The 20378-nt window shown below is 40.2% G+C and overlaps 1 protein-coding gene across 1 annotated transcript in view; it reads left to right on the top strand.

Moving 5' to 3' along the window:
• The window catches only part of PPM1H (protein phosphatase, Mg2+/Mn2+ dependent 1H), a 242326-nt gene extending 234657 nt beyond the window's left edge, over positions 1-7669 (top strand). The window contains exon 11 of the mRNA XM_034643663.1: positions 2961-7669. Coding sequence (XP_034499554.1) covers positions 2961-3108 — 148 coding nt within the window. The 3' untranslated portion in view covers positions 3109-7669. The remainder of the gene's footprint in view (positions 1-2960) is intronic.
• The last annotated feature ends 12709 nt before the right edge of the window (positions 7670-20378 follow it).

Raw genomic sequence — 20378 nt, 5'->3', positions numbered from 1 at the left:
TTAAGAATAAAACCTTAATTATCTAGAGCCCTCGGGGAAATGAGTTTCCTGGGTAACCATCTTTTCTAGGTGACCTAATGCTGCTTTTTAAAATACCACTGCTAATTTTGACCATTTTTGAAATACCCAGAGTCACCAGCAGTGGCAATATCAGGGTGGTCTCTTGCCTTGAACTAAGGGTGATCCTCGTTTGTGACTTCGTTTCACCTCGTTTTGCTCGCTCTCCGTCGTTGCCCCATGGCTGCAGACCCGCAGAGGCCCACGGGGCAATTTGCCTTTCTCTAGACTAGCCACAGAGAGCTGGCTTGAGCTCTTTTCTCTGTTTTTTGACATCTTGGAGCACCTTTCTTTTACTGTCAGCCAACTTGTACCGTAACTTGCCATAATTTTCTCTGTCTAGCATGCTCTTGAGCTGGGTTAGGGTGTGTTCGGCCCTGACAGACACATCTACTCTGTACTGACTCGGCCAGGTTTCTTAACTTGAGAGGCTGAAGTCTGGACCCCAATCACCAGGATAATAAACATCACTCTGATATTGTTGGTAGCCTTTCCCAACATGGTTGTATCTCAGATATACAATTTAATATAAACCCGAAAGTAATCTGGGTGAGCATCTGAAAGACTCAGTATACTATAAGCTGCAGTGTGTGGATTTGGGGACATTTATTTGGCTCTTTAGCCAAAGGCCTCTCTGGACTCCTTTCTGTTTATTTCCTGATCTCAACAGGAGAACCCTCTGAAAGGGCTATAACTGGCTCCATCTTCCCTCAAGAGCAACTGAAGACATTTCTGCCTCAAAGTTGATAATCTCTCCACACAGATAGAAAAAGAAGGTGTCTCTCCTCCCCACCCACCACCCACCCTCCAGGAGGAAAGGCATTTATTTTGTATTAACTCCAGCAGCCTCTCCTCTGCCGCCTGTGGGGTGTTGTGTACTCCTTTCTGCTGCCTGGGCTGCAAGGAGACTTGAGTCTCAAAGACTTTATGTCCTGGAACCTTAATTCTGAGATCATCTGCTACAGACCTCAGTCTTAAATATTGTAACAATGGGCTAGATGCTAGTCTCTTATTTTTATTTAATTTTTTTTTGCCAGTCTCCTTTAATACGAGACTCAGTAAATCCATAAAGGGTCTTAACAGAAGAAATAGAAGAGCCTTCTGGTGTTCTGAATTCTATAAAATCACAGTCCTGAGGGCAAGGCAGAGACATTCCAAAGTAGGGAAAAGCCACTAGTAATATCAGGGTGGTCTGTTGTTAAAGGTCTGTCGTTAAAGCCTTCCAAGAAGCCTTCCTTACAGGGTGACATTTATTATCTTGGTGATTTATCAGAGTCTAGCTTTTAGCTTTTCAGGTTCAGAAACTGGTTTAATCAAGATACAAAGAACAGATTCATTGTCAGAGCTGGGCTCACCCTCACCAAGCTTGGAAAATTGATCTGGAAACCGAAATGCCAGTTGACATTTATATGGAGAAATATAACTGACTGATATTCTTAAAGTACAATGACTGGCTCATTCTTTTCCTCAGCAGGCCTACACAAGGAGCCAGATCATAATCAGGTTATTTGGTGAACGTGAAATCCGAGTTAACGGTGAATCATGTTTAATGGCATAGGCTGAGAGTAATTCATCCACACTAAATGTGGTCCTACCAGCGGAACTAAATCTCTTTGAAGTCTGTCAGCTAAGTCTCTCTTTGCTCTGATCAGTATTTGGATAGACACCTGCCAACGTTTTGTCTCGTTTTTTTATGCCTCGAGGCCAACCCAGGCCCACACCCACCAAAATCCCCTCCCACACTGGTCTTTAGATATTAATATTTTCCATTGGCTAATAATGTAGTTATTCTTTTTCCTTAAGTTTAAATCTCCATGAGCAATCTTATTTTCAGATTTTTGGAGGACGCCCTGCTGTGCCTACGTTGATCAAGAAGAGAGTGTGGGGGCGCCTGGGTGGCACAGCGGTTAAGCGTATGCCTTCAGCTCAGGGCGTGATCCCGGCGTTATGGGATCGAGCCCCACATCAGGCTCCTCTGCTATGTGCCTGCTTCTTCCTCTCCCACTCCCCCTGCTTGTGTTCCCTCTTTCGCTGGCTGTCTCTATCTCTGTCAAATAAATAAATAAAATCTTAAAAAAAAAAAAAAAAGAGAGTGTGGCACTGATAAGGGTGGGTGACTAGCTCATCCACACCAAGTCCTTTTCCAAAAACACCTTCACATTTTTACTATATTCCTATGCTACGTGTATATTAATGTTTTTATTTAAATCAACTCACTTTTTAAAAACAATTTTATTTTAAAACATTGACCCCTACCATAAATGGAAAATGACTATCCTTTGTTCTCAAAAAGAATGTGGTCCAAAAACTAAACACTGGAAACAAAAGCTCTTAGTTTCCCAAGTACTTTTTCAGCTAGGCATGGTCTGCGGGGCAAATCTGTGAGCCTGAGCAGAACCACAGTAGACAGACTCACACCAAACGGAGACTCTCCTTGACATCACCAAAAACCTCAAAGGATTCAACAGCAGAATAATTTAGGTTATTTAATGTATGTGGTGCCTTGTCCATCTACCACCTAAAAGAATAATCTCATGTTAGGCATCCCACATTTTGGGAAAAGATGGCTTAGGCTTTTTTTAAGTATTTTATTTATTCATTTGAGACAGAGAGAGAGCATGAGCAGGGGGAAAGGCAGAGGGAGAGAGAGAAGCAGACTCCCTGCTGAGGTGGGAGCCTAACCTGGGACTTGATCCCAGGACCCAGAGATCATGACCTGAGCTGAAGGCCTATGCTTCACCATCTGAGCCCCCCAGGGCCCCAGGTCTGGACTTTTAAGAGATGTTAGGGGTATTGGAAAACTGTTTACACAGCTGTAGTGATGCCTCCTTCCCAGCCTTCTTCGACTCCAGATTCTGCCTGACACCATACTGATGGTTTCATTCCTGCTTCTCTCTACACAGGTACACACTGGCAGCTCAGGACCTGGTGATGCGTGCCCGCGGTGTCCTGAAGGACAGAGGATGGCGGATATCTAACGACCGACTGGGCTCAGGAGATGACATTTCTGTATATGTCATTCCTTTAATACATGGGAACAAACTTTCATGAAAACAGTCCAGGGCGTTGGGAGGACAGCAGGGGAGAAAGCTGGGATACCTTTTACCAGGGCAGGACTGGGAAGTGCCCCAGCAGAGTTCCAGGGGATGCAACCTCTTCCCAGCCCAGGTGGGGAGTTTGCTGCTGAAAGGCCTCTGGCTGTATTTCTGGGGGACCCTTAGATTTCAGTTTCCTCTTCAGTAACAGGTCTGGATACTCAACAAGAGCAAAACATAAAGGCTGCTACTGAGCGTTGTGTTTCTTTTGGTTCCTTTAATAGGCCTCCTAGGTGGCCATTGCCTATTTTGGGCACACACATCATATTTATTTGGAGTAGCTGGGCAGCCATTTTCAGGTGTTACTGGCAGAAGACTCTTCGGCCTGTCAAGCTGCCAGCTTCTCTACGGGTTAAAAGTGCTGCATTGGAAAGTTGGGGATCATGCCTCAGAAACTGTAAGCACCCACCTTCTAGTAAGCCTGAGATTTATTTCAGGGAACACCATCTGTGTGTGTGTTTATGTCTCTCTCTCTCTTCATTCTTTCGTGGTTATGGTGGGGTAAGGCAGGGATTTTTTCTTTTCGATATTCCTTGAATCTTAATTGTTTCCCTTCCATAAAACAGGCCTGGGACTTTCCAGCTCCTTGCTGAGGAATTTGTATGTCAAAGTCCAGCCCAGGCTGTCCCCATATCCTGTAGCCCACACCACCCAGGCAGCCTTCTGGAGCAGTGCCCTGGCTGACAGAGTCCTGTCTTTGTTGTGTAACAGTTTGTTCCTGAGTTGCGTTTTCTCACCAAATCCGTGTGTTTTGGTGAGAAACATGAAAATATGGGTGTTTCTTTGGACCAACAGTTCCTCAGTTGTTTTCAAGGGTCCCCCTTTTGTGGCTTGAGATTGTTTTCAAGGGTCCCCCTTTTGTGGCTTGAGATTTCTCTGAGAATCTAGGTTTTCATTTCTGAAATTGTTGGCCCTCACCACCTGCTGTGCCATGGGGACATATGTAAAGCAGTGTTTAAGAAAAGATCAGAACAGGAAGCTCCATGTATCAGTCAGGTCACCATACCTTGTATGAAGACCATTCCTCCATTTTGGATCCAGGTTCCGTGGGCTGTGACTGTCCCCAAAGCCATTCCACATCAGTAAGTATCCGTGTACTGTCAGGGAGCAGCAGTCCTGCTCTCCCCCTCATCCTCAGGCAAGGCCCACTCAGAATAGCCATTTGATAAGAGTGAATTTGAATTGGGTTGACTGGCCATTCTCATGCTGTGTGTCCCATTCCTTCCTCTTGGAATCACGTCCCAGCCACCCACAGCTGAAACCCCCGTTCCCACTGTAGCTCCACTTCTGAGTGTCCTCACAAGAGCTGCAGAGGCAGTGGACATCAGATCTAGCTGTTGCTTCTCTACCAAGAGGAATCACAAAATAGAATTTTAGAAATCACTTCTCTTAGGCAGACTACTGCTCTGCATTGGAGGACCTTGTGGAGCGATGTCTGATTACTGAGTCTGCTTCCTGCACACCTCCTGTGGCTTCATCACCATCTTGACAGTTTTGTGTAATTTAAACATTCTTCCCATCCAATAAAGAAAAATGTCATTGATGTGATTCCCAGAACTGCTTGAGCGCCAATTCCAGTTCACATGTTTGTTGAATCCCTTCCCCAGAGGAGAGGAGAGGAACCTTTCCTCCAGGATAGTTCGTCACCTTCCTGGAGTTACAGGTATTTTATTAGGAAAGGCCTGGAGCCTCTCTACTCAGGAATTCATTCCACAGTGTGGAAATGATGCCCTGTCTGGTAGGTAAAGTACTATGGGAATTTACCCACCAGCTGTTTGCCAAATGTTGCCTGGGAAGAACTGGACTACTACCTTGTCAGGGGTCATCTTAGCACCTGACAGCTTCCCTCCTCCTCCAGGAGATCGGAGCAACCCCACATGGCTCTGTGGGGACAAGTGTGTGGTAAACCATTTGTTTCTCTGGCAGAATAAGATGCTATGGGACAACATGCAGGCATCCCGCAGCAATGTGGTTCCAACTTCTGTGCCTGCCCTGGCTCCAAGTCACGTACAAATGGAAAACAAAGTTCTTTGTGGAGGACTCTGAACTGCCTTCTTTGGGAAGCTGTCCTCATACGCAATTGCCTCTTTCCCATGTTCCCATTGCCTTTCATCTGTTTTCAGGCCTGGGCTTCTATGTTGGTCCTACCTTGAGCTTTTCTACTTTTATTTGAGCCACCACCGACTTTGGGTGTAGATGCCATGATAGTCTTCTACTCAATTCACCAATTCATGTACTGCCAAGAAATGTCTCAGGAAAAATTCTGGAACCCCCTTTTTCAATGTATCCTAAAGTCTTGAGCATTTAGTCCGGCTGGTTAGAAAGGTATCCAGGAATTCTTTTCATAAGCCTCCTTGGTGGAAAGATCTTAGTAAAAAGCTGAAGCCCTGTTTCTGTTTGGGGGATGGGAGGAAAATTACAAATGAGGTGGATAAATCATATGTGAAAAAAGTGATTTGTTAATGCCCATAGCAGGTCTGCCCAGCACTGATATTGCTGTGTGAATTGAGCTTACTCTGTTTGGCTTTATTTTTCACCCAGGCCCCATGCCATCCCATCCCAGAGCAGTAACTGTGTCTACATAACAGGGTCGGCCTTTGGAGCATTCCTAGAGAGGTCAAAAGGCAACACACTCAGAATTCTGAAGAATATATTTATATTCTGAAATCTTGTGTATCTGACTTATAGCCAAATCTGTTGTCCTAATAGCCTCCGAGGAAGTCTTGTTTAATAAAAAGCTTTTGACTTCCTAGTCAAGTCTTTATGGTTGTCTTGGGGTGTGTGTGGCCACTTCCTCTAATGAAAGGCTCTTTCAGTTCTAAATCTCTTTGTTGGGCTGGACCCTGCTCTTCGGAATACTTGGGGACGGTCTTTTCCTTAAAGACAGCAAACTCCTACTCCATCCACACCCTGCAGCATTTTGTGGGGCGACAACCAAACGTTTGTTCTCGTGACACTTGCAGGGAGAGCAGCGCCAGCAGTCAGAGGTGGAGGGTACGTTCCGTGGTGGTTCTGCTTACCTGACTGCCATTCTTGGAGTGGCAAGGGAGAGGTGAAAATCGGGCTAGGCCAAGTCCTCACCTGTGGACTAGGACAGACCACAAAACGTGGCAATTTCAGTTCCTGCCCACAACTTTGGGGAATTTGGGGTGTTTTTGATTTTTTAATTCCTAGCAGCTCACCTCTGTGGGGCTGTGCAAAGTCAGCTTGTGCTCACCTTTTCCTTACTCCTAAGTATTCCTTTACTTCTCAGGAACAGCCACAGCCATAGGTGGATACTGGGCAGGGATGCGAGTCTCGGGACCCAGATGTGGCCTCCAATCTTGGCCATTTGGGCAGGATTTTTGGTTTACCAAGAGCACTAACATGGAAACATGTGGAAAAAGACTCCCACATCTTTTAAAATTCCGATTCTCCTCTAAACTGCACCTCCTTCCTCGTCTGCCAGGTTTTTTTTCAACAAGGTCAAGAGCGGTCAGTGGTTTCTTTCCACCACAGTTTGAGGATCTGACCTTTCCTTAAGTGACCCAGCAGCACCACTGTTCTCAGAGGGAATATGTTAAACTTTTATGAGATTCTATTTTCAGTAAATTACTGCTTCTGGGACCCTTGGAGAAAGCAGTGAAGAGGCATCGTCTACGCAGAGAACAATCAGGCTGACCCTAAAATTTACCAGATCTAAGAAAAGAGGAAAACAGTATCTGGCCCCAGGACAGAATCTTACATTAGAAATTTGGATTTGTGAGGACTCTACGGCTGCAGAGAAGGGTTACAGTCTGCACACCATACGCAGCCCACCACGCTGAGCAGACTGGGCGGGTGCGGCTGACGTGGCAGATGCGTACCCTGGGATTTTTCAAAGGACACTACGTGAGCAGCCTTCTGGCCTCTTAGGCGAGCACCGTGGCAGCTCCTTGTCAGATGGGAATGCCAGTCTGAGCACGACTGCTCTTTCTAATCCGTGATGTTACATGTAAATAGCTTTCATTTTTCCTCTGTGTCTTAGATGAAGTCTTGTTCACGTAGCGACCAGGTAGACAGTGACCAAATGAGGCTGTAAACGTGCTGTTGTTTTCTACTGCAACGTACTTGAAGGAGACCCTTGTGCCCCCCACTCTTCCCATCTTCCATAGTATTTTGTGTCTGGGGAGTCCTGAGGTTATTCTCTTACTTCTGTTCGCTTCCATTTTCTCTGTTTCTTCTGGAGACCCAGGGAGGCCCACAGGGGAGATCATTTGTAAAGAATGCATCATGGTCTGGGTTTCCAAAAATACCAGATGTACAGAGAATGACAGGAATCTGCCTGAAAATGGCTTCAGAAACATGTACCTTTATGCTTTGTGATCGTGAAACCTTGACTTTTGTAACCCCCCAAAATGAAAACTGTTTAGTAAAGGGGATCTATTTTGTGTGTTTTGAAACTTAGGTGCGATGTTCCCTGGAAAAGCTAAAGAAATGTATATGCTCAATGACATTTTAAAATAAAATATTATATATATGTATATAGGACACCTTTAGAAAAACGTTTGTGTCATTTCTTTTAATTCGCTCTGAAGTTTCTTCATATCAGGTAATGGAATGACGGGAGTGTCATGACCTCACGGGCAGTTACAAACTGTGACCAGATTCGAAAGACATTCAAAAGGGAATGGATGCCGACTCCATAAACCTTCGCAAGAATAGCAGTAAAGGCTATCCATTTCAACAATGCGTCTAGAAGAAACATCTTGGATGTTACTATCAAGAATTGCTCCCAAGAGGTATTCTTTTTCTTTTTATTGAGGTATAACTGATGTACAACATTACATTAGCTTCGGTGTACAATAGTGATTTGATATGTGAATATAGTGCAAAATGATCATCACAGAAATTCTAGTTAATCCATCACATTCATATTAACAAAAGTATTTTTTTCTTGTGATAACTTTCACTCACTTAGAAACTTTGAACTATGCAGTACAGTATTATTAACTATAGTCACCATGCTGTACATTACATCCACATGACTTATAACTGCAAGTTTGTATTTTTTGACCCTCAGCCACCCATTTCTCCCACCCCTCATCCCTGCCCCTCCCAACCACCAGTCTGTTCTCTGTGCCTGTTTTTGTTTTCATTTATTTTTTAGATACCACATATAAGTGAGATCATATGGTATTTATCTTATTTCACTTATCATAATGTCCTTAAGATCCATCCACATTGTCACAAATGGCAAGACTTCATTATTTTTTATGACTAAATAATATTCTGTGTGTGTATATTTTCCTTATCCATTCATTCATTGATGGAGACTTAGGTTTTTCCATATCTTGGCTGTTGTAAATAATGTTGCAGTCATCATGGGAGTGCATATGTCTTTTCAAGTTAGTGTTTTCGTTTTCTTTGGATAAATACCCACAAGTGGAATTGCTGGATCATATGGTAGTTCTGTTTGTAATTTTTTGATGAATCTCCATACTGTTTTCCATAGTGGCTGTGGCAGTTTACAGTCCCACCAATAGTGCACAGGTCTCCCTTTCACCACATCCTTGCCAACACTTGTCATTTCTTATCTTTTTTATAAGAACCATTCTAACAAGTGTGAGGTGATATCTTATAGTTTTGATTTACATTTCCCTGATGATTAGTGATGTTGCATATCTCTTCATGTGTCTGTTGGCCATCTGTAGGTCTTCTTTGGAAAAATGTCTATTCAGATCTTCTGCCTGTTTTCTTAATTGAGTTGCTTTGGGTTTGTTGTTTTTTTATTGTTATTGAATTGTATGAGTTCTTTATATATTTTGGATATTAACCTATTACCAGATACATGATTTGCAAATATTTTCTCCCATTCAGTATGTTGCTTTTTCATTTTGTTGATGGTTTCCTTTGCTGTACAGAAGCTTTTTAGTTTGATGTGATCACACTTGTTTATTTTTGCTGTCTGTCGATGCCTTTGCTTTTGGTGTCAAATCAAAAAAAAAAAAAAAAATCATTTCAAAGANAAAAAAAAAAATCATTTCCAAGACCCATGTCAAGGAGCTTACTGCCTATGTTTTCTTTTAGGAGTTTTAGGTTTCAGCTTGCATTCAAGTCTTTAATCCATTTTGAGATAATATTTATGTATGGTGTAAATAGAGGTCCAGTTTTCCCAACACGACTGATTGAAGAGATAGTTCTTTCCCCATTGTATATCCTTGGCTCCTTTGTCATAAATTAATTGACCATATATGTGTGAGTTTGTTTTTGGGCTCTCTATTCTGTTCCATTAATCTATGTGTCTGCCTTTATGTAAATACCATACTGTGTTGATTACTGTAGCTTTGTAGTATAGTTTGAAATCAGGGAGCATGATGCCTCCAGCTTTGTTCTTCTTTCTCAACGTTGCTTTGGATGTTTGGGGTCCTTTGTGGTTCCATACAAATTTTGGGATTATTTTTTCTATTTCTATGAAAAATGCCATTAGAATTTTGATAGGGGTTGCACTGGATCTGTAGAATGCTTTAGATAATGTGGACATTTTAACAATACTGATTTCTTCCAATCCATGAACACAGTACACCCTTCCATTTCTTTGTGTCATATTCACTTTCTTTAATGTCTTGTAATTTTCAGTGTATAGTCTTTTACCTCTTTGGTTAAATTTATTGCTAGGAATCTTATTTTTTTATCTAACTTTAAATGGGATAGTTCTCAATTTCTCTTTCTGATAGTTTGTTATTTGTGTGTACAAATGCAAGAGATTTCTGTATATTGCTTTTGTATACTGCAACTTTACTGAATTCATTTATGAGCTCTAGCAGTTTTGGGGGGATTTTTGGGGGGATTTTTTATGTTATCTGCAAATAGTGACAGTTTTACCCTTTCCTTTTTGATTTGAATTCCTTTTACTTCTTTTTCTTGCAATTGCTCTGGCTCATTCTTCCAGTATTATGCTGAATAAAAATAACAAGAATATGCANCTAATTGCTCTGGCTCGTTCTTCCAGTATTATGCTGAATAAAAATAACAAGAATATGCATCATTTTCTTATTCCTGGTCTTAAAAGAAANAATTGCTCTGGCTCATTCTTCCAGTATTATGCTGAATAAAAATAACAAGAATATGCATCATTTTCTTATTCCTGGTCTTAAAAGAAAAGATTCCAGCTTTTTACTTTACCACTCAGTATGATGTTATCTGTGGGCGTGTCATATGTGGCCTTTATTGTGTTGAGGTACGTTCCCTCTATAACCTTATCTGTGTTGAGAGTTTTTATCATATAAAGGGATATTGAATTTTGCCAAATGCTTTTTCTGCATCTACGGAGATGATTATATGTTTATCCTTTATTTTGTTAATATGATGTATCACATTGTTTGATTGTGGAAATTAAACTACCCTTGTACCCCTGGAATAAATCCTAAATGAAGTTCCTTTCAATGTACTGTTGAATTCGGTTTGCTAAGTTTTTTTTGAGGACTTTTGCATCTATGTTTATCAAGGATATTGGCTTGTCATTTTCTTTTCTTGTGCTATCCTTGTTTGGTTTTGGTGTCAGGTAATGCTAGCCTCATAAAATTAGTTTGGAAGTATTCTCTCCTCTTCTGTTTTGTGGAAGAGTTTGAAAAGGATTGTTATTAATTCTTATTTGAATCTTGGGCAGAATTCACCCATGAAGCCATCTGGCCCCATGAACTTTTGTTTTTTGGGAGATTTTTGATTACTGATTCACTATTCTTACTAGTAATCAGTCTGTTCAGATTTCCTATTTCTTCATGATTCAGTCTTGGAAGGTTGTATGTTTCTAGGAACCTATCCATTTCTTTTAGGTTGTCCAATTTATTGGCATATAATTGTAGTAGTCTCTTATGATCCTTTGCATTTCTGTAGTATCAGTTATAATGTCTCTTTTGTTTTCAATTGTATTTATGAGTTCTGGTCATTTTTTCTTGGTGAGTCTGGCTACTGGCTTGTCAATTTTGTTTATCTTCTCGTAGAACCAGCTCTTGGTTTCATTGATCTTTTCTATTGTTTTTTTGGTAACTGTTTTATTTATTTCTGCTTTGATCTTTGTTATTTCCTTCCTTCTACTGACTTTGAAATTTGTTCACTTTGCAATTCTTTGAGTTGTGTAATTATGTTGAGATTTTTCTTGTTTCTTGAGGTAGGCATTTATTGCTATGAACCTCCCTCTGGAACTGCTTTTGCTGCATCCGATAGGTTTTGGTATGTTGTATTTACATTTTCTTTTGTCTCAAGGTATTTTTTGATTTCCTCTTTGATTTCTTCATTGACCCGCTGATTTGTTCAGTAGCATGTTGTTTAATCTCCACATATTTGTGAATTGTCCAGTTTTCTTCTTAGAACCAATTTCTAGTTTCATACCATTGTAGTCAGAAAATACAGTTGATATGATTTCAGTCTTAAATTTGTTAAGACTTGTTTTGTGGCCTAACATATGATGTATCCTGGAGAATGTTCCATGTACTCTTGAAAACCGTATATTCTGTTGCTTTCGAATGGAATGTTCTGTATAAATATCTCTTTAAGTCCATCTGATCTAACATGTCACTTAAGGCTGATGTTTCCTTCTTGATTTTCTTTCTGGATGATCTACCCACTNTCCATCTGATCTAACATGTCACTTAAGGCTGATGTTTCCTTCTTGATTTTCTTTCTGGATGATCTACCCACTGGTGTAAGTGGAGTACTAAAGTCCCTTATTATTATTGTATTGCTGTCTCTTTCTCCCTTTTGGTCTCTCAATATTTGCTTTATTTAGGTTCTCTTACGTTGGATGTATAAATATTTACAAGTGTTTTATCCTCTTGTTGACTGATCCCTTCATCCCAGGAGGTATTTTTGAGAGGGCTAGTGTTTATATACTTGCTGAAGACTGTAGAAGTCAAGACTCTCCTTAGTTACTTAAGCATTTTTAAGTACTTACAAAGTGTTAGTAAAATGTTCCATCTTATACAGAAGAGTTAACAGATGGGACAAGACAGCAAAGAATGCTAATTCTGCTAGTTCTAGAGTCCAGGAAGTTAAAAGTAATCTAGAAAATAACACAATGTTAAAAAATAACTTAAGTATTGATGCACAAAAGAAAGCTAAATGTAGGCTATAGCTTATCTGAAGCTTAGGCTGGAAGAGCAGACTGGTTAGAAAACACACATATTAGAATAGTTTTATTGTAAAACCTCCTCAGCTTTTCCCCTTCACTTGTGCCTCCTCCTTCTCCTCCCTCAATAGTAGAAAGTCATGAAGAGTCAATCCCAAGATTAGATACCTGAAGGTTAAGACATTTCTTCTCTGTGGAAGATGGTGGAGTCTTCTAGCATTCTCTCACGAGCAGTGTTTAGCTTATCAGATTAGCTCCTGAAAGCTGCGTCAGGTTGTCTCCAAAGATGGCTGCCAAAAATGCCTCCTACATCTGTTCACAAGTGCTCCTTTTCCCATCATGAGGTGGCATTTGTTTCCCTACCCCTTGAATCTGGTCTGGCTGGTGACTTGCTTTGATTAATAGAATGCAGAAGTGACATTCTGAGAATTCCAAATTTAGGTCTCAGGAGGCCTTATAGCACCTGCTTTCACTCCTGGAAGCCAGCCACACTACAAATGTCAGACTACATTACTGAGTGATGAGAGGCCACCAGGGAGATAACCAAAGTGCCCAGACATTGGAAGTGAGGCCATCTTTCATCCCTAAATCCCTCTTGAGTCACTTCAGGTGATACCATAAGAAGAGAGAGGCCCAGCCAGCTCTCAGCTGTTCAGGCCATTCCAGCTGAGGCCACAGACATCACAGAGCAGAGAGGAGCCATCCACACTGAGCCCTGCCTGAATTCCTGACCCACAGAAACATGAGCAAATAAGATGGTTTTATTTTAAGCCACATAAGATTTGGATACTTTATAACATATAACACAGCAATAGATAACTGAAACAAGGTATAGAGAACCTGGCTTGGAGGAATTTGGGGTAAATTAAACAGAGAAGAATGGCATTGAGAAAATACATTTGTAACTTGGGCAATAATGGAACCTAGTAGAGTGACTGAAATGAGGGAAACCAACTTCCAGCAATAATGTGGAGATTCTGATGGCTATATTGGGGTCCCAGCAAGAGTTTTCCTCCACATCTACGTTTTTGCTTCTTCGTGCAGCTTGCAGTGATCATTACTAAGCCAGGAAAATGAGGACTACTGAGGCTATGAGCCTACAAGGGGGAAAGGAAGGTCTTTAACCCCTCACTTAACGATAGGACCATTTGTGACCTTTGGGAGGGTCAAGTGCTTCTTTTGCTCCCCAGACCGTTGCTTGAGCGTGATAAGTTTTTAAATTGCATGTGCATGTGTATTTTTTTAAAAAATTCCCATCATTTAAAAATCCCCATATACAAAATACTTCAAAGTTGTTGCCATCCCAGTTTTTCCCTTCAATTAAATGTCAGGCCAAAGAGTGAGTTATATATCCTAGCAATTAGTCTGCCTTTTTAATTGCTTTTTCTATCATTAGAGCCCTGAAAAGACTGCTGTTCTCAGTACATCTCTACATTTTTAGTGTCTTGTCTTTCACTTCTGAAGAGATTTTCCAGCCAGCTAACCTCTTTTGCTTTATTGATTCCACTTAAGCTGCCTGCAAGAGATTTGGAGTGTGAATGAGCACGAGGTGGGGCAGGGTGCTCTTTGATTGCCTTCCAGGCACCAGATCTGATCATTTGCTGTTCCAACGGGACATGGACAGGGCTTTGGAAGGTCTGAGTGTAGCCCTGGAGGATAGCACTTCTCTAAAAGGGGAATATAAATCTGTACTTTGTCTTTTACCATTTTTTAAAATTTTAATTTACAAATAGAGTCACCAAAAAGGTAAATGTAGATGAGCTCATTCAGAAGGCACTGTTGTGAGGTGGGAGTGGGAGTGGGGTGGGGGAATGTTTGACATGAGGATGAAGTGAAGTCATGATAGCAAAATGTCCCAAACCAAGACATTTTACACCCTTTAAGCACTACTAGCTCATGTCAGTAACCAGACATCTCTGATTTAAACGAAGGAATTCTGGAACCTGAAAATAGTCTTAGCAGTTCTGAATTTGAGATTACTTCCTTGCTGAGTTGGGTGAGATAAAAAGTTGCGGGTGAAATTCTGGAGAACTATGAAATCTCTATTCTCATTGTCCTCGGTAAAAAAATGAAAGTTCCAACTCCTCAGAGCCCTAATATAAGTCAGGGGCCATCTAGCCAATCCACCAAATGCACAGATTTTGAAAATTGACAGTGTGGTTGCACTCCTACTTTCAAAAAAGATAAGTACTATCATCATTAGTGTTATGTGTCTTAAAATACAATTCAAATAGACTCAATCATTTATAGATGATGTTACAATGTTTATCTGGGAATTGCTTCAAACATTGAGTGGGGGGAGTTGATCGGCACTCAGAACAAGACAAGATTGACCATGTTGAAAAAAGTTATCCAGACTTGGAAATAAAAGGATGTTGGCATGCCTTTTCAGTGTCTTTCCTAGAATATCATCTAGCAGGCCCACCCAAGAATTATTTAGTTCTTAGGTTAGGGTTCAGCAAACTTTTTCTGTAAAAGGCCAGATAATAAATACTTTAGACTTTATGGGCCATTTGGACTCTGTCACAACTACTCAACTCTGCTTTGTTTTATAAAAGTAGTCACAGACTGAATCTATGCTAAAGTGGTAAAAATTCAGACTTTTATGTCTTGGTCGGAAGAATTAATTCATGAATATGGTCAGACCTTCTCTGGTGTGAAATGAATGAAAAAGTCACACATATTAATGAACACTAATGGACTACCATTAAGAAAAACCAGGTAGATCAGTAATCATTTATCTTACTTAGTTACAAATGGGATAATTTAGAAATGCTCCAGTTGTTTTCTGCTAAGTTTTATATTCCACTTTTAGCCACGATGGTGGGGGAAGCATCAGGGTTGTAACACTGTATTTCTTCAATACTAAGACATGATCAGTTATATAACCTGCCACCATTCAAGGCAGTTAGACTTTATTTTTAAGGAGGAAGCTAACCTATGATTTACCATGCTTTAGCATGAGATAAAAATAAAACACCATCTATGTCATATATTCTTACTATTTATTAGGCCCTGTGCTAGGTACTTGACATCTGATTTCTTTTATCCCCCTCTCAGGTAAATATTACCACGTTTTACAAACGAGGAAATAATTTCAGCCCATTTGTGATCAAGAATATACTTTATGTGATTTCAATCCTTTAAAATTTACTGAGGTTTGTTTTATGACCTAATATAAACAGGTTTCCCCCCTATCCAAAAATGGAGTGTTCCTGTGAAACCTTTTGTGAGCTGAAATGACATAAAGTGAAGAAGCAATTACCATTAATTTATACGAAAAAAATTTTGAGCATTCCCAGACCTCTTATAGGCTTTTCTGATACTTTATGACACATCTTGCTAATGGATGCACAAAATAAATCAGGCTGAAGAACAGATGCTCACAGGCACAGTTCAAAGCTTTGGCAGCTTGATGCATAAATGCTGAGTGTAGATCCAGGGGAAGGAGCATGGTGGTACCACTCCTGTTGCTCAGAGTGTGCACTTGCTCTATTGCTGCAACACCAATGCTGAACACTGTTTTCACCTTTTCTTTGTAAAAGTGAAAATTCTCTTTGGATTTCATTCAGTTAGCAGAAACAAGAGGCCTTTCACAATGGAGGTCCTTCATAAAAGCAAAGTGGCTTAAAACAAACTTTGGAAAAGCAGGGAATCCCTGTAGTCTTTCCTGGAGAATGTTCCAGGTGTACCTGAAAAGAATGAATGTTCGGCTGCTGTTGGGTGTGTTCTTTAGCTGTCTATTAGATCTCGTCAGTTTATCCATTGTTCAAGTTTTCTATTTCATTGTTGATCTTCTGCCTAGTTGTTCTATCCATTATTAAAAGTGGGCTATTAAAGTCTCCAGCTATTACTGTTGAATTGTCTGCTTCCCTCTTTAATTTTATTAGTTTTTGCTTTGTGTATTCTGGGGTTCTGTTGTTAGGTACATATATGTTATAATTATCTTTCCTGTTGGATTGACCCTTTTATCATTATAAAATGTCCTCCCTTGTCTCTGGTAACTTATTTTTTCAGAGACGTATTTATTTGAGAGAGAGTGAATGAGCAGGGGGAGGGGGCAGAGGGAGAGAGAGAATCTCCAACAGACTCCCTGCTGAGCAAGGAGCCCCATGTGGGGCTCAAACTCATGACCCTGAGATCATAACCTGAACCAAAATCAAGAGTTGGATGCTTAACTGACTGAGCTATCCAGGCACCCCTCCAGTAACAATTTTAAAGTATATTTTGTTTGATATTTGTATAGCTCTTCTCTTGTCTGTTTACTTCTTGCATAGTACATCTTTTTCCATCATTTTATTGTGAGCCTATTTGTATCTTTGACTCTAAAGAGTGTCTGTTACAGAGAAAATGTAATTATACCATGTTTATTTTTTTTAAGATTTTATTCATTTATTTGAGAGAGGGACAGAGGGACCACAGCAGGGAGAGTGGCAGAAAGAAAGGGAGAGGGACAAGCAGGCTCCCCACTGACCAGGGAGCCCAACATGGGGCTCGATCCCAAGACCCTGAGATCATGAACTGAGCTGAAGTCAGATGCTTAACCGACTGAGCCATCCAGGTGCCCCAGTTACACCATTGTTTATAAATTCATTGTGTGCTCTCTGCCTTTTTTTGTTGTTGTTGTTAGTCGCCATACAGTACATCATTAGTTTGTGATGTAGTGTTCCATGATTCACTGCTTGTGTATAACACCCAGTGCTCCACGAAATGCATGCCCTCCATCACCTGACTAGCCCATCTCCCACCCCCTCCCCTCTGAAACCCTCAGTTTGTTTCCCAGAGTCCATAGTCTCTTGTGGTTCGTTCCCCCTTCTGTTTACCCCCCCTTCATTCTTCCCTTCCTTCTCCTACTGATCTCCCTGCTATTCCTTATGTTCCACAAATGATAATTTTGTGGAACATAAATTTGTGATAAACCTATGATAATTGTCTTTCTCTGCTTGACTTATTTCACTTAGCATAATCTCCTCCAGTCTTGTCCATGTTGCTGCAAATGTTGGGTAATCGTTCTTTCTGATGGCTGAGTAATATTCCATTGTATATATGGACCACAGCTTCTTAATCCAGTCATCTGTTGAAGGGCATCTCGGCTCCTTCCATGATTTGGCTATTGTGGACAATGCAGCTATGAACATTGGGGTGCATATGGCCCTTCTCTTTACTACGTCTGTATCTTTGGGGTAAACACCCAGTAGTGCAATGGCTGGGTCATAGGGTAGTTCAATTTGGTAGCTCTATTTTTAACTCCACACTGTTTGCCAAAGTGGCTGTACCAACTTGCATTCCCACCAACAGTGTAAGAGGGTCCCCCTTTCTCCACATCCTCTCCAACATTTGTTGTTTCTTGCCTTGTCTATCTTTGCCATTCTAACTGGCGTAAGGTGGTATCTCAGTGTGGTTTTGATTTGAATTTCCCTGATGGCTAATGATTTTGAACATTTTTTCATGTGTCTGTTAGCCATTTGTATGTCTTCATTGGAAAAGTGTCTGTTCATATCTTCTGACTATTTTTTGATTTGATTATTTGTTTCTCGTGTATTGAGTTTGAGAAGTTCTTTTTAGATCTTGGATACCAGTCCTTTATCTGTGGTGTCCTTTGCAAATATATTCTCCCATTCCGTGGGCTGTCTCTTAGTTTTTTTGACTGTTTCCTTGGCTGTGCAGAAGCTCTTTATCCTGATAAAGTCCCATAAGTTCATTTTATCTTTTATTTCTCTTGCCTTTGGAGATGTGTCGTGAAAAAGGTTGCTCTGGCCGATGTCATAGAAGTTGTTGCCTATGTTCTCCTCTAGAATTTTGATGGATTCCTGTCTCACATTGAGGTCTTTCATCCATTTGGAGTTTATTTTTGTGTATGGTGTGAGAGAGTGGTCAAGTTTCATTCTTTTGCATGTAGCTGTCCAATTTTCCCAGCACCATTTATTGAAGAGACTGTCTTTTTTCCACCGGATGTTTTTTCCTGCTTTATCAAAGATTAGTTGCCCAAAGAGCCGAGGGTCCATTTCTGGGTTCTCTATTCTGTTCCATTGGTCGATGTGTCTGTTTTTGTGCCAGTACCATGCTGTCTTTGTGATCACAGCTTTGTAGTACAGCTCGAAATCCGGCATTGTGATGCCCCCAGCTTTGTTTTTCCTTTTCAACAGTTCCTTGGAGANTCTTCTCCCATTCTGTGGGTTGCCTCTTTGTTTTAATTACTGTTTCCTTTGCTGTGCAGAAACTTTTTATCTTGATGAAGTCCCAAAAGTTCATTTTTTCTTTTGTTTCCCTTGCCTTTGGAGACNCTTTATCCTGATAAAGTCCCATAAGTTCATTTTATCTTTTATTTCTCTTGCCTTTGGAGATGTGTCGTGAAAAAGGTTGCTCTGGCCGATGTCATAGAAGTTGTTGCCTATGTTCTCCTCTAGAATTTTGATGGATTCCTGTCTCACATTGAGGTCTTTCATCCATTTGGAGTTTATTTTTGTGTATGGTGTGAGAGAGTGGTCAAGTTTCATTCTTTTGCATGTAGCTGTCCAATTTTCCCAGCACTATTTATTAAAGAGACTGTCTTTTTTCCACTGGATGTTTTTTCCTGCTTTGTCAAAGATTAGTTGCCCAAAGAGCCGAGGGTCCATTTCTGGGTTCTCTATTCTGTTCCATTGGTCTATGTGTCTGTTTTTGTGCCAGTACCATGCTGTCTTTGTGATCACAGCTTTGTAGTACANCCCAGCACCATTTATTGAAGAGACTGTCTTTTTTCCACCGGATGTTTTTTCCTGCTTTATCAAAGATTAGTTGCCCAAAGAGCCGAGGGTCCATTTCTGGGTTCTCTATTCTGTTCCATTGGTCTATGTGTCTATTTTTGTGCTAGTACCATGCTGTCTTGGTGATCACAGCTTTGTAGTATAGCTTGAAATCAGGCAACGTGATGTCCCCAGCTTTGTTTTTCTTTTTCAACATTCCTTCATCAATCCTTGGTGATTCGGGGTTTTTTCTGGTTCCACACGAATTTTAGGATTGTTTGTTCCAGCTCTTTGAAAAATGTCATTGGTATTTTGATCGGGATGGCATTGAAAGTGTAGATTGCTCTGGGTAGCATGGACATTTTAACTATGTTAATTCTTCCAATCCATGAGCATGGAATATTTTTCCATCTTTTTATGTCTTCCTCAATGTCTTTCAAGAGTGATTTATAGTTTCTAGAATATAGNCTTTGAAAAATGTCATTGGTATTTTGATCGGGATGGCATTGAAAGTGTAGATTGCTCTGGGTAGCACAGACATTTTAACTGTTTATTCTTCCGATCCATGAGCATGGAATGTTTATCCATCTTTTTGTGTCTTCTTCAATGTCTTTCATCAGTGTTCTGTAGTTTCTAGAGTATAGATCCTTTACCTCTCTGGTTAAGTTTATTCCAAGATATCTTATGGTTTTTGGTGCTATTGTAAATGGAATCGATTCCCTAATTTCTCTTTCTTCAGTCTCATTGTTTGTGTATAAAAATGCAACTGATTTCTGACCATTGATTTTGTATCCTGCCACATTACTGAATTGTATGAGTTCTAGGAATTTGGAGGTGGAGTCTTTTGGGTTTTCCATTTAAAATATGTCATCTGCAAAGAGAGAGAGTTATACTTCTTTGCCAATTTGAATACATTTATTCTTTTCTGTTGTCTGATTGCTGTTTGTTGCTAAGACTTCTAGTACTATGTTGAACAATAATGGCACACTCTGCCTTTTGATTGGAATGTTTAATCCATATACATTTAATATAATTACTGATAAAGTAGGATTTATGTCTACCATTTCATTATTTTCTTTGTGTCTTATGTCTTTTTTGTTCCTCTATTCTTTCATTATTGCCTTCTTTTGCATTAAATAATTTTGAGTACACCATTTTAATTCCTTTGTTGTTTCTCAATTATATTTTTAAAGTTATTTTCGTAGTGGTTTTCCTAAAGGTTACCACTAGCATCTTAAAGCAATCTAGTTTAGATTAATACCAGATTAACTGCAATAGTATACAAAAACATTGCCCATGTATATGTGTATATATATATATATATATATACAGTAAATAAAAATATATTTATACTTTTATAATTCTCATATACATTGCCCATCTATCTATATGTGTGTGTGTGTATATATATATATA

Source organism: Ailuropoda melanoleuca, chromosome 15 (genome assembly GCF_002007445.2).
Source record: "Ailuropoda melanoleuca isolate Jingjing chromosome 15, ASM200744v2, whole genome shotgun sequence".
Taxonomy (NCBI): domain Eukaryota; kingdom Metazoa; phylum Chordata; class Mammalia; order Carnivora; family Ursidae; genus Ailuropoda; species Ailuropoda melanoleuca.
The sequence above is the reverse complement of the archived record's forward strand: the minus strand, read 5'-3'. Positions and strand labels throughout refer to the sequence as shown.